We start from the raw sequence: 17826 nt of genomic DNA on the forward strand, positions 1-17826 counted from the left end.
AGGAAACAAGAGTGAGTTTTTTAAAAAAAAGCAGAGGGAAGGCAATAATAAAGATAAGATTAAAAAGCAATGAAACAGAGGACGAAAGAGGATGAAAAAGAAGATTAAAAAAGTTCTAAACTTATTCTTTAAAAAGATTGATGAAATACACCATTAATTCAGATTGGCTAGACAAAAGAATAAATGAAGAGAATGAGAATAAAACACCATGAAGACGGAAATAAGTACAGACCGAATGAAGGTGAAAAATATCAATTGGCTGCACCAGAATCTGTGTGGGCTGAGACAGGCGTCCCCACAGAGGGGTGGCCGGCATGTGGTGTCAGAGCCTGAGAATGATGCGGGGGACATCTACACAGGGGAGGGGATGGCTGTGGGGATGAGAGATGGGTTACATACAGAGAGATTGATTAAATAGGTAAATAGATTACGGGCAAGGAAAGCCAGGTTTCTCACGGTAGGAAAGGGCTCTGTAAGTATGGAAATGGACAAAATAAATGGAACTCTGGTATTGGATTGAAATCGGTGGTTTTGTTCGGGACTCTTCATTTTCAATGTGAATATAGACAAGATACAGAAAAAGTCTTAAGATTTATCCATGAATGAAAGGATGGTTCAATAGTACTTACTATAAGGATTAAAGTAGAGAGTCATACATTCTCAATATTATTTAATTGTTTAATTGTTATACTTAGTTGTTACTTAATTGTTATTTAAAATAACAATTGTTATTTAAAACAATAGTGTTAAAACTCACAGAGTACCAGAAATAGAAAGGAAACAGAATAACTCAGTGAAATTATATAAGAAAAACAAAATAAGTATCAGTGGTGGAGAGGCTTTGAACCTGCTTTAAGACTGTGAAACCAGCAAACACATGCCTGCTGGCAGGACTGCAGTGCAAGCTTGCATGCTGGAGCTCCTGGCCACAGCACTGAGACAGGAAAGAGCAGGCTTAGAAGGGGATCTAATCCAGAGTTAAGCAAAGGTGCTAGCACAGGAGAACAAGTGTTCCTCTATGTCAGCACTAACCAGCTGGAAAATATGATAGAGAATAGACAATAATAGAAAATATTTACAATAGTAACATAAACTATTTAGAAATTAAACTAACAAAGAATGTGTAAGAATTTTATTGACAATAATTAAAACTCTATTTCAGGACACAAAGAACACCTGAATAAATGGTGTTATGCTATGATCATCATATGGGATTACTAAACCTCATAAAAATGTCAATTTTCATGAAAATAATGTATAAATTCATACGGTTTCAATCAAAATTCCATCGAGACCTTTCATATGACTTAACAAAACTATTCTAAAATTTATACGCAAAAATAAAAAGCTTGTCCACAAATAACAAAGTCAACTTTGAAAAAAAAAAATAGAGTGAAGTTGGCGGGGGATTGGGGATGAGTTGCTCATTCCACTAAATCTTGAAACATACTACGAAGCCATAGTAAGAACAGTGAAGTAATGTGAGAATGGACAAATAGGCTGACTCCATAGGTTGACTACGCAAAAACAGACCCATGTTTACATGAAACTGGACATATGATACGGGTGACACCACAAGTAAATGAAGAAAGGGAGTTTGTTTAGTAGACAGTGATGGAAAACTGTCTGCTTAGGGAGATAAAGTTAGATTCCTACCTTATATCAAATATATGGTGAACTCTAGATAGATTAAAGGTCTAAAGGTAGTACATAAAACCATAAATCTAAAAGAAGAAAATAAGGGAGACTATCTACATGATTTTGGAATGAGAAGGGCTTCTAAAATTTAAATAAGACCACCCATAGGACATGAGAAAAAAAAAAAAATTTGACCATGTCACAGTTAAGGATTTCTGTTCAACAAAGCATACCACAGACAAAGTTGAGAGAGTTGAATAAATGGGGGACTTTACAGCACATCACATTGACCAAGGGGACTAAAATGGAAAAGATTGCCATCCCAACAGGAAAAATAGAGAAGTGTGAATTTGAACAGATATAAACAATAAGACATAGATTTATACTGTCATATTGACTGAAAATGAAAAAATAATATATAGTATAGGAAAGAATGTGGAGAAATTGGAATTCTCAGCCATTATTGGAGGTGGAGAGCTGTCTAAAGTGCTCTCGTCCTTATGGAGAACAATACAAAAATAAATGTGCCAGCATCCTATAAGCCAGCATTCTTACTGATGGATACTAGTCCAGGGGAACTCTCCAGCAGGACTAGGAGATGAGTATGAGCATGTCCACCACAGCACTGTTGGTTGTATCAGGTGGTCGGAGGTAACATTAAGGGAATGGAAAGGTGAAATGGAATCCCAAGCGGCCACTGGAAGCAATAAACACACACAGCAATATAGATCTTAAAAACATGTGTTAAGTGGGGGTGGGGGGGTGAGGGTGGGAAAAAATGAGATTTATAGCATAATGACTTCTATGTAAATTAAGACATACTCGCAAAATAATGTTTTGCAAAGATATATACATATTTCGTTTATATATCAAACATATTAGAGTGGGTGCCTAGTGAAGGAAGGAGATGTGAGTGGAGGTTAGGTATGAAGGGGGAAAATATTACAAAACTAGAAACTGAGAGGCATCATAGCATATAACCACAGTTAGAGCAGGTCTGAGTCCCAGCTCTGTCCCTTACTAGCTGTTACCTTGGGCAAATAACTTAACTTCTCTTTTTAAGCTTCCTCATTCATAAAAAGGGTCTGGTAGCTAATCTCCAAAGACGATTCTGCCTCTCCCAGTATGTGCGAGCAGCTCCTCCCATCAAGAGGCGGGGCTTGTGACTGCCTTGGCCAACAGAATTTGAGGAAGTCAAGTTAGGGATTTCCAAGCCTCAGCATTAAGCAGGACAGAAACCTCTTCCCTCTTGGAGCCATGAGGGGGATGGGATGCCACGTGGAGAGAGAGGGCACAGGAGGAACACACCTGGGCCCTTGCCAATCCATGGAACAGTGAGATGCAATAAAATACTTGTTTTAGACGACTAAATTTGGGGGGGTTTTGTTAGGCCATAATAGATGAAGTCATTGGGAGGTTAAACAGGTAATTTTAGAAGTGCCAAATAGTGCATGGCTCACAGGAATTGTCTGGCACTACGTACGTATTTGTGGAATAAAACAGAACAGGGACCTGTATAAGTTGATGGTGATAGAAACTGTGTCATGGGCTAAAATGTATGATTAACCCAATTCTTTGCATCTGGTGTCCACAAATAAGATAATAATAAAACCTCTGACAGAGTCCATATATTCATTTCCTTGGTAGAGTAGCTATGATTCTCATAGGTGAAAAGTGTGTTCAAAAAGGAGAGTTTCCCAAACAAAGCAGCCGATCTGCCGTTGCCCTTTTGCCCAGAATTCAGAGCCTCCAAGAAGGCACTAGAGGTATGAGCCCAGCGACTCATGAGCCCCTCGTTTCTGGGAACACAGACAACTGATGGACTATATTTGTTTCCCTCTGTAGCGCTAGATCCAGATCTAGCCAAAGTTTTAAATCTGTGGTGAATTCCCAATTAGCCATAAGCTCCAATATTAGGAAACGCAAGGACAATTGAAATCTACACATAATTCAAAGATCTCAACCCAGTCAGTAATTTCAGCCTCCGGAAGGGTCTCTTAGAATTCTTTTTCCTCCTAAGCACAGTGTACTCAATAAATATCAGTTGACTATTTAAAATTGATCCCTCTTCTTTTTGAAAAGGATTCAAGACTATTTGGTTATGCTCCTTCACATCATTTGTCAGAGCTGTTTGTCAAAACCCGAGCTGAGGCAAATAACCCAGACATTAGCAATAGCGAGTGGAAGGAAGGGCAGGGAAGGGCCGTCATTCGTTCATGAACTACTGGGAACTGAGCTTTACACATCTTACGGGGACTGTCTGACACAGGTATTAGTCTCATTTTACAGAGGCAAAGAACTGAAGCTTAGAAGGGATGGGGGTCACTTCTGTGCAATCGCAGCTAGGACACTGCAGAGCCAGGCCCAAACTCAGGTGGTCTGAGTCACTGCTGGTTCTCTCCCACTCGATCGCACTGGGAAGCAGAGCCATGATCACCCTGGAAGAATTAAACGGCAAGGGAAAGGCAGGACGTCCCAAAGCTAACTCCTAGACACAGAGACTTTTCTAAAGCCCAAATGGTGGATTGTAGAACATACTAGCCCGTGTGTCTCTGCAGAAGCGACACATTTTGGGGAGGGTCTGCAGCTGCCCAGGAATCACTGCCAGGAGTGCTAGGTCCTCAACTCCAACCGCCACAGCCCCCGCCCCCGCCTCATGTGGGTGGCCTACTTAGATCCTCCGTGTGCTTGGCTGGGGGTGAGGGGTGGGCCGGTCTCTAGCCAGGTCCATCCTGGTCCCAACCGCTCGTCCTAAAATAATCCTGAACCCTGTGCCCACTTGCTGGCCTACCTCCCATCCCACAGAAGGCTTCAGAGTCATAACCTACATTTCTCACCCAGCACTAGGACTACAAGCTGTGTGGCTGATCTTCAGGTAGCTTCTGGGGACATTCTGGATTAAATTGAAAAGGAAGCATGTGTTGATTTCCCTTCCTAGGTATCTTTCCTCCTCAGTTTCTTTCAGCCTTGGGAAACTCCCCGATAAGGGGAGGCTAAAGACAAAATTTTCATGCGCGCCATGGCTCACCGGAGGCTGTGTGGCGCGTCGGGAAAGGCCAAGACAGACGGACCTGGGCAAGACAGAGGCCAGTGCCTAGAGGGGAACAAAGAGGCCTGAGGATGCGATGGCCCCTTCAGCGGGCTGCTGGCTGAAGCGCGGGAAGCCAGGCTGCTGTCTCACTTTCATCTTCTCCTTTGGCTCCTCCATGGCCCCAGATGAGTTACTTTCACTGAAAATAAAATGACTGTCTGTGACTGTGACAATCCAGGGCACTTGGGGCATGTCTCGGGGGGACCAGGACACGAAAGACAAATACGAGTACCTTCCAAGTCATGCCATTTATTTTTCCTTAACTGGATTTTACAGCTCGTCTGAGCTTCTGAAGCTCAGTTCTCCAAGGAATTGTGGAATTAGTGTGAACGCTCGTGTTCTCTGTCCCCAGACAAGAACGTGCAGGAACACACATGCGCACACACACGGGCCACACAAGAGCACACTGGGCTTGTTTCGGTTGTTAGTTTCTCCCTCTGGTTTCCCCGTGACACACATTTGTCTCTACTTAATATTCTCAAGAAAAATGTTCAAGACAGGATATGGCAAGGGGCTCGGGTGAGAGGATTGTGTAAGAAGCTGGTGGAAGGGAAGCCGCGAACCACCGAGATCTTTTACCTGCCCCTCCTCATTCCCTTCCTTGTTTCATTCTTGCTCCTTCAAAAAGAAAGAAGCAGAGAACAAGGCTAGCAGGGCTGCTGGTAACCCATGGGGCACCTTTGTGCCAGTGAGCATCTTCCAGGCAGATGTAGCATGGCGTGGTGACAGATGCAGAGCCTGGACCGTAGCCCACACCTGCCCCCTGCCCTCTTGGCTGGTGCCTTGTGCACCTGCTAGTCCCTAGACTCTCCCACTCTGAACGGCCTCAGGGATAAAGGGCCAAGAGGGGATGAACGGTCCTCCAAGAACTTTCAAAAAATCCCGGATGGGCTGTAGTGCTGATGGAGATCTGAGTCTCTCACAAGGAAGTCCCAAGCTGGTGGCCAGGGAAGGGAGGCACTGATGCGACCCTGTCTACCAGGAGTGCCCCCGTGCACCACCCCACACGCCACCTACTCCTCGCATTTGGACTGTTTCATTTCCCAGGGTGGGGATGCAAATACAGGGGGGAAAGAGGTGTGGCACGGGCGTGGTACTGACGCCCCAACCTGCCCAGCGCAGGAGCCCCAGCAGCTGCCGAGGACCCGCCCGCTTTTGATATTTCGCATCATTATATCTCATCTTTTGAACCAAGACAGCAGGAAGCAGGACCTCAACGGACGATGATCCTGGGATTCTATCGTTTCCTTAATTCATGCAAGCAGGGAGGAGAAAGGGTACGATCCTCTCATGAGCGTTTGTACCATTCAGTTGAGCGTTGTCACTGGTTCACCTGACAGCTCGGAGACCGAGACTCGGTGGGCCTCATTTATCAACTATATTACAGGGCTGCAGTTCACCAGCTACCAAGTTGGACCCTTGGCTCTGGAAATTTAATGTGTGACAGCTGCGCACAGCCAGTGGCGTCCAGCATTTTAAAAAGGTCAATTAAGAAACGGCTGATGGTGGTGCAGCAAATGACAGCCCAGAAGGGTGAGCAGGGCTGAGTAAACAAAAGGGCTGAGACGTATATTACTGGAATTGTAGTGTCGAAGTGAAGCGTGGTGGGGAGAAAATCTATTGTCACAAGCCATAAAGCACATCTGAGTTTTGCAGCGAAGAGCAGTACAGCTGTTTCCCTCCCAGGCAGCCGGGGAGCAGTCTGAGAATGGAGGGCTCCACAGACAAAGGCGACACCTGCATCAGCTTGATCAATCTGCAGATAAAAATCGTTACCCTCCTCGTTGCCTGTTCCTTTTGCACTTTCTGCTCTCCCATTTGGGAAGCATAAGGCAGACGCTGGAGTGATAATCGGAATGTGGGTCATGTTCTAGAAATTCATATTTTAAGCATTTCCCAAAGCTGGGCTCCGCCTTCTCCCCCGGGTGTGTGGGTGGGCGGACAGCGGGAGCCCGAGCCCCTCCCCACCCAAGCGTTTCCTCAGACGACACATCTGCTCTCTGGCTTCTTCAGTGGACATACAAATGCAGGGTACACTTTATACCATTTACACTGAAATAGATGAAAGAGGGACATGAAGCCCTTAGAAAAAGCCTGCTTCAGCCTGCGACAGAATTGGCTCATTGTTGGGGGAAGGCACTGTGTGGGGCTCTGTGTTTTGAAACTCAGACAAAGGGGCCTTCGAGTGCTAGGACGGGCTTTTTACCACATCTACCTGTCAAGAAAAAGAGCAATGAATGCTGATTGATATGCAAAACAGGTCTAGGGTTCCTAGAAATGTCTAATGATCCTCCAAGTCGTTGTGAATGCAGAATTAAGACATGTACTAAATGAGATGGGAGTAAGGATACCAACCTTTTTCCTTTTAAAATCTACTTTGGGAAACTTGAAAGGTTTTACGATTTAAAAAAAGAGTATTGCAATCAGTGGGGTTTGTCTTTCACACACTGGATATTTATTATTAGAAAATAGCGTCTATGGGCTGTCAGTACCAAACAAGTTGGAAGGAGCGTGCTTCTCACCATATATTTTTTTTCTCCTTAATGAAATTTAAATAAACAGCTCACTGTGAGGAGAGTTGCCACACCTTTTTTACCTTTAAAATCTGAATAAGTAAATGAAGTTTAGTACAAAACATCCTTCAAATATGCCTTGTTCTGCAGCTGTTATGCTGTCCCCTTGAGTAAGGGACACGAAAAAGATGAAAAAGACCACTCAAGCTATCAAATGACCCCAAAGAATCTACAGTAGAAACCGGAAACAAATAACCTAATCTGAACGAAACCCATCCAAACCAAGAAACCAGTTTTAACATTGGCTTTTTGATTTCGATTATCATCTAAGTTTAATATATATATATATTTGAAATAGTAATAAAAAAGGAAGAATTGAATCGCATCCTTGGCAGGACAACCTTCCTCATATGTTAAAGAGGTGTTCAGAAAATTCCATACAGTATCTGCTAAATAAACATAGTTTGGCAGCTTAGCAAATATCATATGATTGCAGCATCCATGATTTGAAGTTAAACAGCATTTGCTTTCTTCTGGCAGAGCCGGTCGCTCGGGGAGATGTGTTAGCACAGCTCCGGATGTCCTTAGACCCATGGGCTTGAGGAAGGGTTGGGGTGGCTCAGTGCATGGCCGCAGTGCAGAAACTTCCAAACCCAAACAGCGGATCAACCAACCGACCACACAGACATCAAACGATTGTCTCTTTTGAGTTCCTCTTGACAGAATGGAGGCCTAGCAAGGACTGCTGGGTAGAAGGTACGTTGACAGACTTTGGAATGAGGAGAATCACTCTTTGATTGGTCCGACGCCATTCGTTGTACAATCGACAGTGGTACCTAAATGACACCTGTGGTTAGGAGAGGACAAACAAGAGAAGGTTTCAGGTGAGCAGAAGCTGATAATCAATCCAAGAAACAAACATGTCATTTAAAACGGCTCCAAACAGCTGGCAGCAGTACAGCGGGGCAAGAACCCTGAGCAAAACTGCTCTAGCAAGGAGCTGAGCGTTGGGAGACTGGGCACCAAGCAAAGAGCGTCCATGTGCGAACAATGGGTAGGGCTCCCGGGGAGGCTTCCTCGGTTCTTCCTCCTATGAGGTAAAACAGGATCTCAGTAGGAAATGAGGTTGCTTCTGAGTTTGGATTTGTTTTGGGGGTAGTGGTCTTTAGGTCCCAAATCATCAGTGATGAAAAAGGTTGACTGGATGCAGTGGGCAAAGTGGGTACAGTCCCTCGGCTAGCCGTGGGACTGGGCAATGTGCCCTTCTGGTCCTCAGGTTTCTCTCTGTTAAATGAGAGGGATGCTTGGGCTTCCTGTACCCTTCCTGTACCCTTGGACACTGCACAACTGAAAAAATCCCATTCACACTATGATAGGGCACCCTTCATGCTGTGCCGTGGACGACCTGCACAACTGCACTGGGTGCCCCTGATGGGTGATCCCCAATTGTCTTCAGCTCCAGCCTTCTATGGCTCCAAAGGGGGAAGCCCTGGCATAGGCACCAACTCTCTTGGTCAATTCTTCTTGAGCCACAGTGCCTACCTCAGCATGGCATCACGTGCCCTGTACATCAGGGTACCTGTTCCTCTGTCCCCTCGCACTACAGCATCTTGAGGACAGGGCTAGTGTTGTATTCATCTCTGCATGTCCTGCACCTATCACAGTGTCTGGAACTGGGAAGTTGCTCAGTAGAGTTTGCTGAGTGTATGGATGAGTGAAGAAATAGCCCATGTTTTCTAACTGTAACAATGCTTTGGACTTAAGCGTCTCTTATATGATACATGACGATATGAGCTAATTGTGACACTCATGGCTAATTGTGACACAACTGTGCCCCCCAAATTCTTGCTCCTCAAGTAAATATACTAGAATTGAGAGGCTTATGTGTATGGTTTGTTTTGGAGAAGGCTGGCATAAAGCACTGATGGACTGCCCAGGAAATTCAGTTTCATCTGTACTTTTGAAGATGTACAAATTGCCTTTAAAAATGGGAACAGGATCCATTTTGACTGCATCTGGATGACCAGGTAAGTGCTGGGAAGGAAGCTGCCAAATTATCTACGGGCTTAGGGTAACAAATTATCCAGGTATGAGCTATCAACCACCTGGGGTGGGGTGGATTGTGTTGACTCCAGTATAGGTCCATGGTGGTCAGAGAGTGGGCTGACCCAATGGTTTGACTCAGCATTTCTAGAAGTAGGGGAGAGTGCAGGCCCTTGATCAGAAAGGGCCTGTTAGTCTTCATGGCAGAATCATGAAATTCAAGGCCATTCGCTCAAAGTTCTGAGGCTCAGAAGCAAATGCCACAGGCTGAGAGCCAGAGAGATTTGGGTATGGAAATATAAGCTTCTAAACTCACACAGATGTGCTTTTCTCCAAAAGGCCCTGAACAAGCCAAAGCAGATCACAGTTCTTTTCTTTTCTTTTTTAAGCTTGATTCTCTTCTATCTACTCTGTCCCGGGGCTGCTTGGTGCTACTCACGAATGTAAGAGGCAGGTTGGAAAGCCTGCTGTTCAGGGCCAAGGGCAGGGAAGAGGTAGAACATAGACAAGTACTAATGAAGAGCTTTGCCAGTCAGTACAAGAAGTCTGGAATCTGGAAATATTACAGGAAAGCTGGATTTCAAATCAAGAGTCCCTTCATTCATAATGTTAAAGATCTGTGTATGGTTGGTATTAGAAACAGAGAAGTAGCTGTGGGTACAGGTGGGCAGCACCTTCTTCTGCAGGGGAGGGAGAAGGCCTTGGGTGCTGGGGCCAAGCACACTGGGCTTGAATCTCTATCTTCCACTTAGTGGCTCTGTGACTTTGGGAGGGTCGTTTGCTGTTTCCAGGTTCCAGTCTCCTAGTTTGTAAAATGTGAATAAAAAGTGCATCAAAAGCATTTAGCATAGTGCCTCACATACAGGTTAGTGTTCTCGGCTGGTAATTTTTGACGTGTTAAATATGGAAAAGATGATAACTTTGTGACATTCCTTCTTCAACAGAGGAAACTGGGGTGGCGGGGGGAAGAGGTTGGCCTCTTTCGTTCAATGCCTTGCTTAGAATTTTGGGCTCAGCCCAGACCTAAGGAATCAGAGCTGCATTCTAACAGGGGCTCCAGGTGACTGGCATTCCAGCCTGAGCGCACCGCTTCAAGGAAGCCAGAGAGTCAAAGACTTAGTTGGCCTCCTGGTTTCTTGGCAGGAAATGCAAAAATCAGCCCACTTGTTCAGACAAACAAATGAGACCTTATTATGCATTAATCTATATTAATTGCTGTTAATAACCACAGTCCACAGGCAAATCCAATCAATAGGAAAAGAGCATCAGATGAAGATGACTCCGTATCAGGGAAAATAGAGGAAGTTGGGCTCAGTGCAGAAGTGGCCACAGTGTGCAGATGCCCGGGGTCAATGCTGGCTCCCTTCTCTAAAAGCTGTAAATCACTCCCTCTCTGCAGTGGAAGAGAACAGGAAAAAGGGAGGTTTGATTTAGAGGAATAAAGAGGCACTGAGGGAAAAAGAAACATAAACGAAAAAGAAGCTATGGCTACTTCGTTTAGATATTTCTGAAATTTCCGAGGTTTTTAGGAGAGAGGAGGAAGAAAGAGCACAGGGCCACTATTCTCATAGAGATACCCCTCATGGGGTGGGTTTCTTGAAGAGCACTCATTTCTTTATCCAAAGTCTATTTATTCACCTCCTGTCTCAGATGGGCAAGGCCTGTAGGAAAAGTGTGGTCACATGGGTGGCTCAAGGCGAGGAATCCACCTCTCCCTGTCAGGTAGGTGACAGGCTGTGGGACCGAAGGTGTGCTGCAAATTCTCAGCAGGCTTTGGGAAATCTCCTCATTCCATATTTCTATTCTGCTGTTTCTCTCTGGAGGTTATGGTGGGACCGAAGCACTCGCATGGGGCCAGGGCTCTGTGAGTGGCCCTCCCAGAAATGAGCCCAGCTCTCTGATCCCTGACAGCTCCGTGAAAGAGAAGAGGGCTGTGCGGGATTACGTCAGCCTGGGAGAAACACCTGGCACGGGATCGCAGCGAGCACCACTGGGCTGCCTCGGGCTGTTGGGGGCTTGTCTAAACCAGTCTCGCAGTGAGCCTTGTGGGACAGTATTCTATTGGAGACTTTCTCCTTTTATAATGAGAATTTAAATGATTAACCCATGGGACTGGAAGCCAGCCAGAGGATTCTGGTCGTTCACTCATCTCGCTCTGACTGAACCATAGCTTCTGTGCTGGGCACCGGCTGCATCCGTGCCCCAGTGACTAGAAGGACTTCCTGCAGTTGCTGCCTGTGGCGCCTCCATGTGTGCACCGCTCAACTGGGACCAATATGAATTCCACAGGGGACAGTTTCTAAGCGCTTGATATGGACTCAGTTCTCATCTCTCTCTTAGTGTCTGTCCATGGACTTCAAACGGAGTCCATGAGCTCTCATCGTGGAGCCGGCTGAGGCCTTGGCCGCCTGGGTCCCAGATGCTCGTGTTTCCACACAGCAGGTTCCAGAATGTAGACCTCGCCCAGCGTGTATCAAGATCGGGGCCCTTGCGGCCAGGTGAGCGGGCGAGGAACAACAAAGGCACTTTCGGTCGGGCAGCGTGGATGCGTGACCCTGTTCGCAGCGCCTGGCGAGGCCCTTCCAGGAAGGCTCCTCTGAAGAGTCGGGCTAGACTGACACTGTGTTTGTTTATCTAAGACATTTTCACAGCATATTCTCCTTAAGCTTGACAGCTTGTTTACTGTGGGTTTCTGCTGGAGGGCAGTTTCCAAGTCCTGTCAGCTTCTGAATTACCGCTCTTGCCAGAGCGGCTCAGTACGGCATTTATCTGGGAAGGAGTTAGTCTAGATGCAGTGCCCTATTCTGCATGGTTTTCATACCAGTCAAAGGGCAGAAATGCCTCTCTTTCTCTCCAGCTGCTTTGCATTGTATAGAAATCTGTGTGGGGAGGAGGGGGCAGGAGTTGGGGGAGCAGGGAAACCACAGGAAGAAAACCAGGGTGCCTATTGCCAGGTACTCTGATATATGTTCCCATGTTATCCCACCTAATCCTCACAATAGCCCATTGACCCAGGGGTCATCAATCATTTCCTCCATTTTTTGCATAAGGGGAAGGATGATCAGAGAGAGTAAGTATCCTGTTAAAGCTACGCAGCTATTAGGATGCTAAATCTTGAGTTTAGACACAGGGCCTTTGGATTCTAAATGAATGCACTTTTTACTGTGCAGCATTGCCTCTTGGAAATATTTCTGGAACGAAGTATATTATCACTCTCCTGAAAGAGCCAACCCCAGGTACCTTTCCTACTCAAACCTTCCTTTCACCTAAAATGAGAGATAGAACAGGGTCATATCCATTTTTCTCTAGGTAATTTCTTTTTTTCTTTTCTTTCTTTGTTCCTTCTGTCACTCCCTGCTTTTTCCTTTCTTGCTAGGTAAGTGCATGCTTTATAAAAGGCCTTCAATTGGTCTGAAAGCCCAGCATTCAGATCTACATCTTCACCTTAGGAACTCTTCTGAGAAAAACCACAGATAAGTATACCTCCAAACATGGTAAAAAGTTATTTTCCAAAGTGCTTTGCCCTGTATTCTTTCATTTACACGTGACAACACCAGGGGAAGTCGGCAGGATGGATATTACTACCATTCCCACTTTACGGATGGGAGCACTGAGGCTCAGAGCAGTGAAATGACTTTAGATGGTGCTAGTTAGGCTATTTAACTTCTTATTTTAAACTCTCTCTCTGTCGCAATGACCTTGTGACTTCTGAATCACTGCTTGATTCACAATGAATCAGGATACACTTTGGAATAATAGACTTTTAAAGGAGGCAATAATAGTTTTGTTTGGGGGCTTCAATAGGCTGAGAACAGAACACCTAGTTTAACCAGAGGACTCAGAGGAAGTCAGAAGCATCAGAATACTCCCTGTTTACAAAGGCAGTCAGATGCCTCTTACTGAGATTGAAATGTGTCCCCCACTTACTGTCTGAGCGCCCTCACCTGAGGGGAGGTATAAGGGGGAAATGAGCAGGGGGCAATGGTCAGCGTGGTAAGAATGGCCGCTGGTGGGCCAGGGCTTGGGAGGAAGTGTGAGCCATGGAGGCTTCTACAGACTGACACTGTGCTATGGGATATGGGAATGGTCCGCTTCAGACAGGAAATACGTATTGAATAACAATGGAACGTGCTCAGATTAGAAATGAGCAGGCACGGAAGAGTAATGCCAGGAAGCAGGGGGCTCAGTTTCTGAAAATATTCGAAGTAGTGACGTTCTTCCCTGAAAGTCCCAGAGGGAAGCATAAAGAGAGATCAAATGCTGTGCTTTGTGGGAGATGCCAACTGGCACCTGAGCAGTCAAGTTACTTCATGAGTTAAAAAAATGAAAAAAACAGAGATGTTTAAAAATTCTTGCTCATATACAGTGAGAACACTTATTGGGAAATGGTTTTCCTTTGGTGGCGGCTTCTCAGCTAGATAAATTAAGTGTTTTTATGGGCAGTACAGTCAATATCCCGACACACAGAATAATCATCAGGCAAAGTGCAGCTCCACACCCAGTAAAGACTTAGGCTGTGTCAGAATGTAAGAAGAAAATAACCAGCAGGAGGATTGACGGTCTGTGCAGGCAGCGACAGCAGCAGTGGCCAAGTGCATCATTCATAATCCACCACGATCCCAGCAAAAGTGAGGAACATAAACAAAAGGAAGAAAACGCCATGCCTCATGACAGATGGAGCCTAGACTACCAGAGGAGGGAAATGGCGAGGGCGTGTGTCTTTGACTGATGTGCTCTGAGAAGGGGCTTTTTCTTTACTTGACCTGCAATTCCCACACACACACACACACACACACACACACACACACGAGTAATAAACCAAATCACATACTCTCACCAGCATTCGAAGGTCTCTCTTCTACCGAGAATGTGAGACATGCTACAGACAAGACAGAAGGCTGTGCCAGCTGTGGGGCTGCCAGCTCCAGCTGGCCTGAAGCCTGGGGCCATGGGCCATACTTACTAGTGTCCAAAAGAGGTAAATGGTGAAGAGTGCGACAGTGAGTGCAATCAGTCCGACTGCTTCGAGCCGACTACTAAAGTGCAGGTGATCCACGGCCCCCCGCAGGCAGAGCCAGCCCGAGATGGTGGCCAGTGGGGTTATGAACAAGAAGCACACCATGTCTCCAAACAGAGTCCGCTTCTCATGCTGAGGGCCTGGGTTTCTGAGCCACTGCCAGGGAGAGGGAGAGAGAGAAAGACAAGGACAAGGTTAAACGCCTGTGCGGAGTGAAGACACACTATTCTGAAGTTGTCTGTCTCCAGGATCTGGAAAAAGGTACTTCCGACCTGTTCTGAGATCACAGGGAGCATTCAGGGATTATTCCTGCGCCCCTGCCCCCTGAATAATAGTGATTATGATAATAATATGACACTAATGATTATGATAATGATGATGATGATGATGATGATGATGATGATGATAATGTGTTCTTGCTGCAAATGGGCTGCTGTTTTTGAAAATAGTTCAACGGTTATTATTATGAATCACAATGACTCTCTGTGGATGGTGGAGAGGATGTTATTTTTGGAAGACAGCAGCTGAGGTGCAAGAAGTTCCATCACGTGGCCAAAGCCTTCCGGTGTCTTCACCCTGGGAATGTGTGGAGGAAAGGGTTAACTTGTCAGGCCTGGGTTCCTCAATCCCTGCCTATTTGCGAGAAAGACCTGTTTTCAAGACAGGTTCCCAAGAGGTGATGCTGAATCCTTATAATATTCTGCTTGACAAGAGTGTTTTGTGTGCCGGAGGCACTGGGCCACAGGGTACCAGTGTAATCAGTTTATGCCAAGGATGTTATTTATGCTCAACACCTATTTTTGCCCTGGGGGCTGGAGTCTGAGTGGCTGAGGTTAGTCATGCAGGCACTGCATGCCTTTGCGACTGACCCCAATAAATACCAGGACACCAAGGCTCAGGTGAGCTTCCCTGGTTGACAATGCTTTTATGTGTTGTCACAATTTTTTTGCCAGAAAAATTAAGTACACCTGTGCGACATTGCTGGGAGGGGACACCTGGGAGCGTGTGCCTAGTTTCTTCTAGACTTTGCCCCACGCACCTTTCCCTTCTGCTGATTTTAATTGGTATCCTTTTGCTGCAACAAACTGTAATCGCGTGTATAAGAGGTTTTCTGAGCCCTGTAAGTCTTCCTAGTGAATCACTGAGCCTTGGGGTCCACCGCACATCAGTGAGGCTCACCTGACTCCATGAACTCAGTAATGCCCCTCCCATATGTTTTGGGACCCTGAACCTCCTATTTAGGACCATCTCTCACATCTTAATTGTGCTACCACCTTGACTGACCCAACCTCTCAAAAATTGGAGAAAACTTTATCCTTGTTTAAAGACTAGAGCTGAGGTGTTGTCCTTGCATTTGGGGAATCGCTGAATGACTGCTGAAATGTTTTCTGTGATCCCTTCTAGGAAAAGTCATGCTTACATATCGGTGTTCGTACGTACTGGTAATGAGGCCTGGTGGCTTCAGATTAGCATTGAAACATGTCTGCATATAATCTGGCATTCCCATCTCTCTTCCCATGTAGTAATGACAGAGGCCAAGGAGTCCAGAGAAGGAGAGGGGCCAAACACAGATGACAGGGTGGGGGTGGGGAGAGACCCTGGCTGCCTCTGTCTTCCATCTCATCCTACCAACAAACGAGAAGGCCTAGTAGTGCTGTGGGCTGGGCCCCAAATGGGAGCACTATGGGCTGCTGAGAAGACACCCCAATTCTCACAAAACTATTGGTACGAGGGAAAGGACCATGACGGGGGAGACAAGAGACAGAAGAGCTGTGGAGAGGGCAAGCAAGCTGAGGAAAGAGCAATGTAAGGACCAGCGAAAGACTCCAGGAGTGAACAGAAGAGGCAGGAGGCAAAAGGCACTGAAGAAAATTTTCTGAGAGGTGCCCTTCCTCGAATGTTGCCCAAAGCAAATATTAAAGAACCTGGAATGCCCAACATAGCACTTTCCAGTGACAATCTACCTTAAAAATGGGCTGAGACACTTTTTGAACCTCAGCTCAAAAATGGACCTGAATAAATATTTAAAAATAGATAATGGGGAGTTGACTCGTCTGTGAATATAAATACAGCATTATTTAATATAAATTTAATATAAATACCAAAATGACCAAGTGCAAACAACATTAACCCTGCCACATGTCATCATGCTATCTCAGACATCCCATCAGTTTCAAAGAAATTCAAAGAATTCTTATTAACATTTTCTTGCCTAAATACTAGGAATATCACTATGAAGTGGAGAGTAGACACCCGGCATTGTTATCTCAATTTTACAGAAGCTCAGCAATGTTAACTGATTGCTTTAGGCGATTCAGAGGTCAAATTGAGAAGAGGACCAGGATCTCTCCACTCTTATTCAGATGTCCTATCAGTAAAATATTTGAAAATTAAAACTGTAATACATTCAGAAGTCTAGATTCTTAAACTATGGTACCCAAATCGCAGCAACCTGACTCCCCTCGCCATTTAGATTTTCCCTAGAAGCAGGTCTGGAAGCCTGGACTGCTTTTCCTGTTGGAACATAACAGGTCCTCAATAAATACGTGACAAATGTTTACAGACAAGCTGACCTCACTGGCTAAGACTCCCTCCAATTTCTTTTGCTTGAGAATTCTAAATACACTTTATTAAAACTAATTTAGAACTTTACTTATCTATGTGGCCCTTGACACTACCCAATGAAATAACTCAGGTATGGACGGAGGTAATTACGAATCACTACTTATCTCCGATGTAAAAGAAATTAAAAAGGCAAACTAGGAAATGACTATTGCTTATTTCATTTCGTATTTTCTAATTGTTTTTTGATCTTTTATATTCTCTCAAAGTTCCCAGGCCATTTTATATGTCCATGATCACTCAATACCTAGGTTCCCTACCTTATTAACACTATATATATATATTTTTGGCTTAGTGTACTCTCTGTGTTGTTTGCTGCTGGGTCATATTTAGGTATAAAGTTCTTTAAGCGGGTACTATTATGTTAAAATCTGGGACTTCTTCAGAACCCCAAGTGTTATTTATCTCACAAAAAAGGCTCCGTAAACAAAACCAGTGGTAATATCTGTTGTTGAGAAAAAAATCATCCTGTGCCATGGTAAGAACTTCTGCCAAAGTGTCCAAATAGGCTGACACAGGATATTTATACACGCAGATTTTGTTAGAGAGAAACTGTGATTACACCTCAAATTTCCAGCAATAGGGGATGATCTAAATAAATTATGGAATTTACTTAGAACAGAATACCATGGAGTAATTTCAAATGATATTTACTGACATGACATATTGCCGAGCAGGAAAAGAGTTCTATAGGACAGAGTGTATAGTATGATCTTGTGCATGTAACGATATATTTACATACACAGACATTTACATAGATGTAGATGTAGTGGATTCGCACAGGCACAGACCAGGACACACAGCAAAACTGTGGCTATTTTTGGTGGTGGAATTACGAATGGTCTTTAATTTTTTTCTTTTTGTATGTATTTTCTTGTTTTTCTAAAACAAATATAGACTAT

At 44.9% G+C, this 17826-nt stretch overlaps 1 protein-coding gene across 1 annotated transcript in view; it reads right to left on the minus strand.

Annotated features, from left to right (window-relative positions):
- Positions 1 to 7161: 7161 nt before the first annotated feature.
- Positions 7162 to 17826, minus strand: part of MARCH3 (membrane associated ring-CH-type finger 3) — a 133747-nt gene continuing 123082 nt past the window's right edge. The window contains exons 4-5 of the mRNA XM_006913338.3: positions 14249 to 14458; positions 7162 to 8089 (exon numbers count right to left, since the gene is read on the minus strand). Coding sequence (XP_006913400.1) covers positions 7931 to 8089; positions 14249 to 14458 — 369 coding nt within the window. The 3' untranslated portion in view covers positions 7162 to 7930. The remainder of the gene's footprint in view (positions 8090 to 14248; positions 14459 to 17826) is intronic.

The sequence above is a fragment of the Pteropus alecto genome, unplaced genomic scaffold, assembly GCF_000325575.1.
Source record: "Pteropus alecto unplaced genomic scaffold, ASM32557v1 scaffold20, whole genome shotgun sequence".
NCBI classification, from domain to species: Eukaryota; Metazoa; Chordata; class Mammalia; order Chiroptera; family Pteropodidae; genus Pteropus; species Pteropus alecto.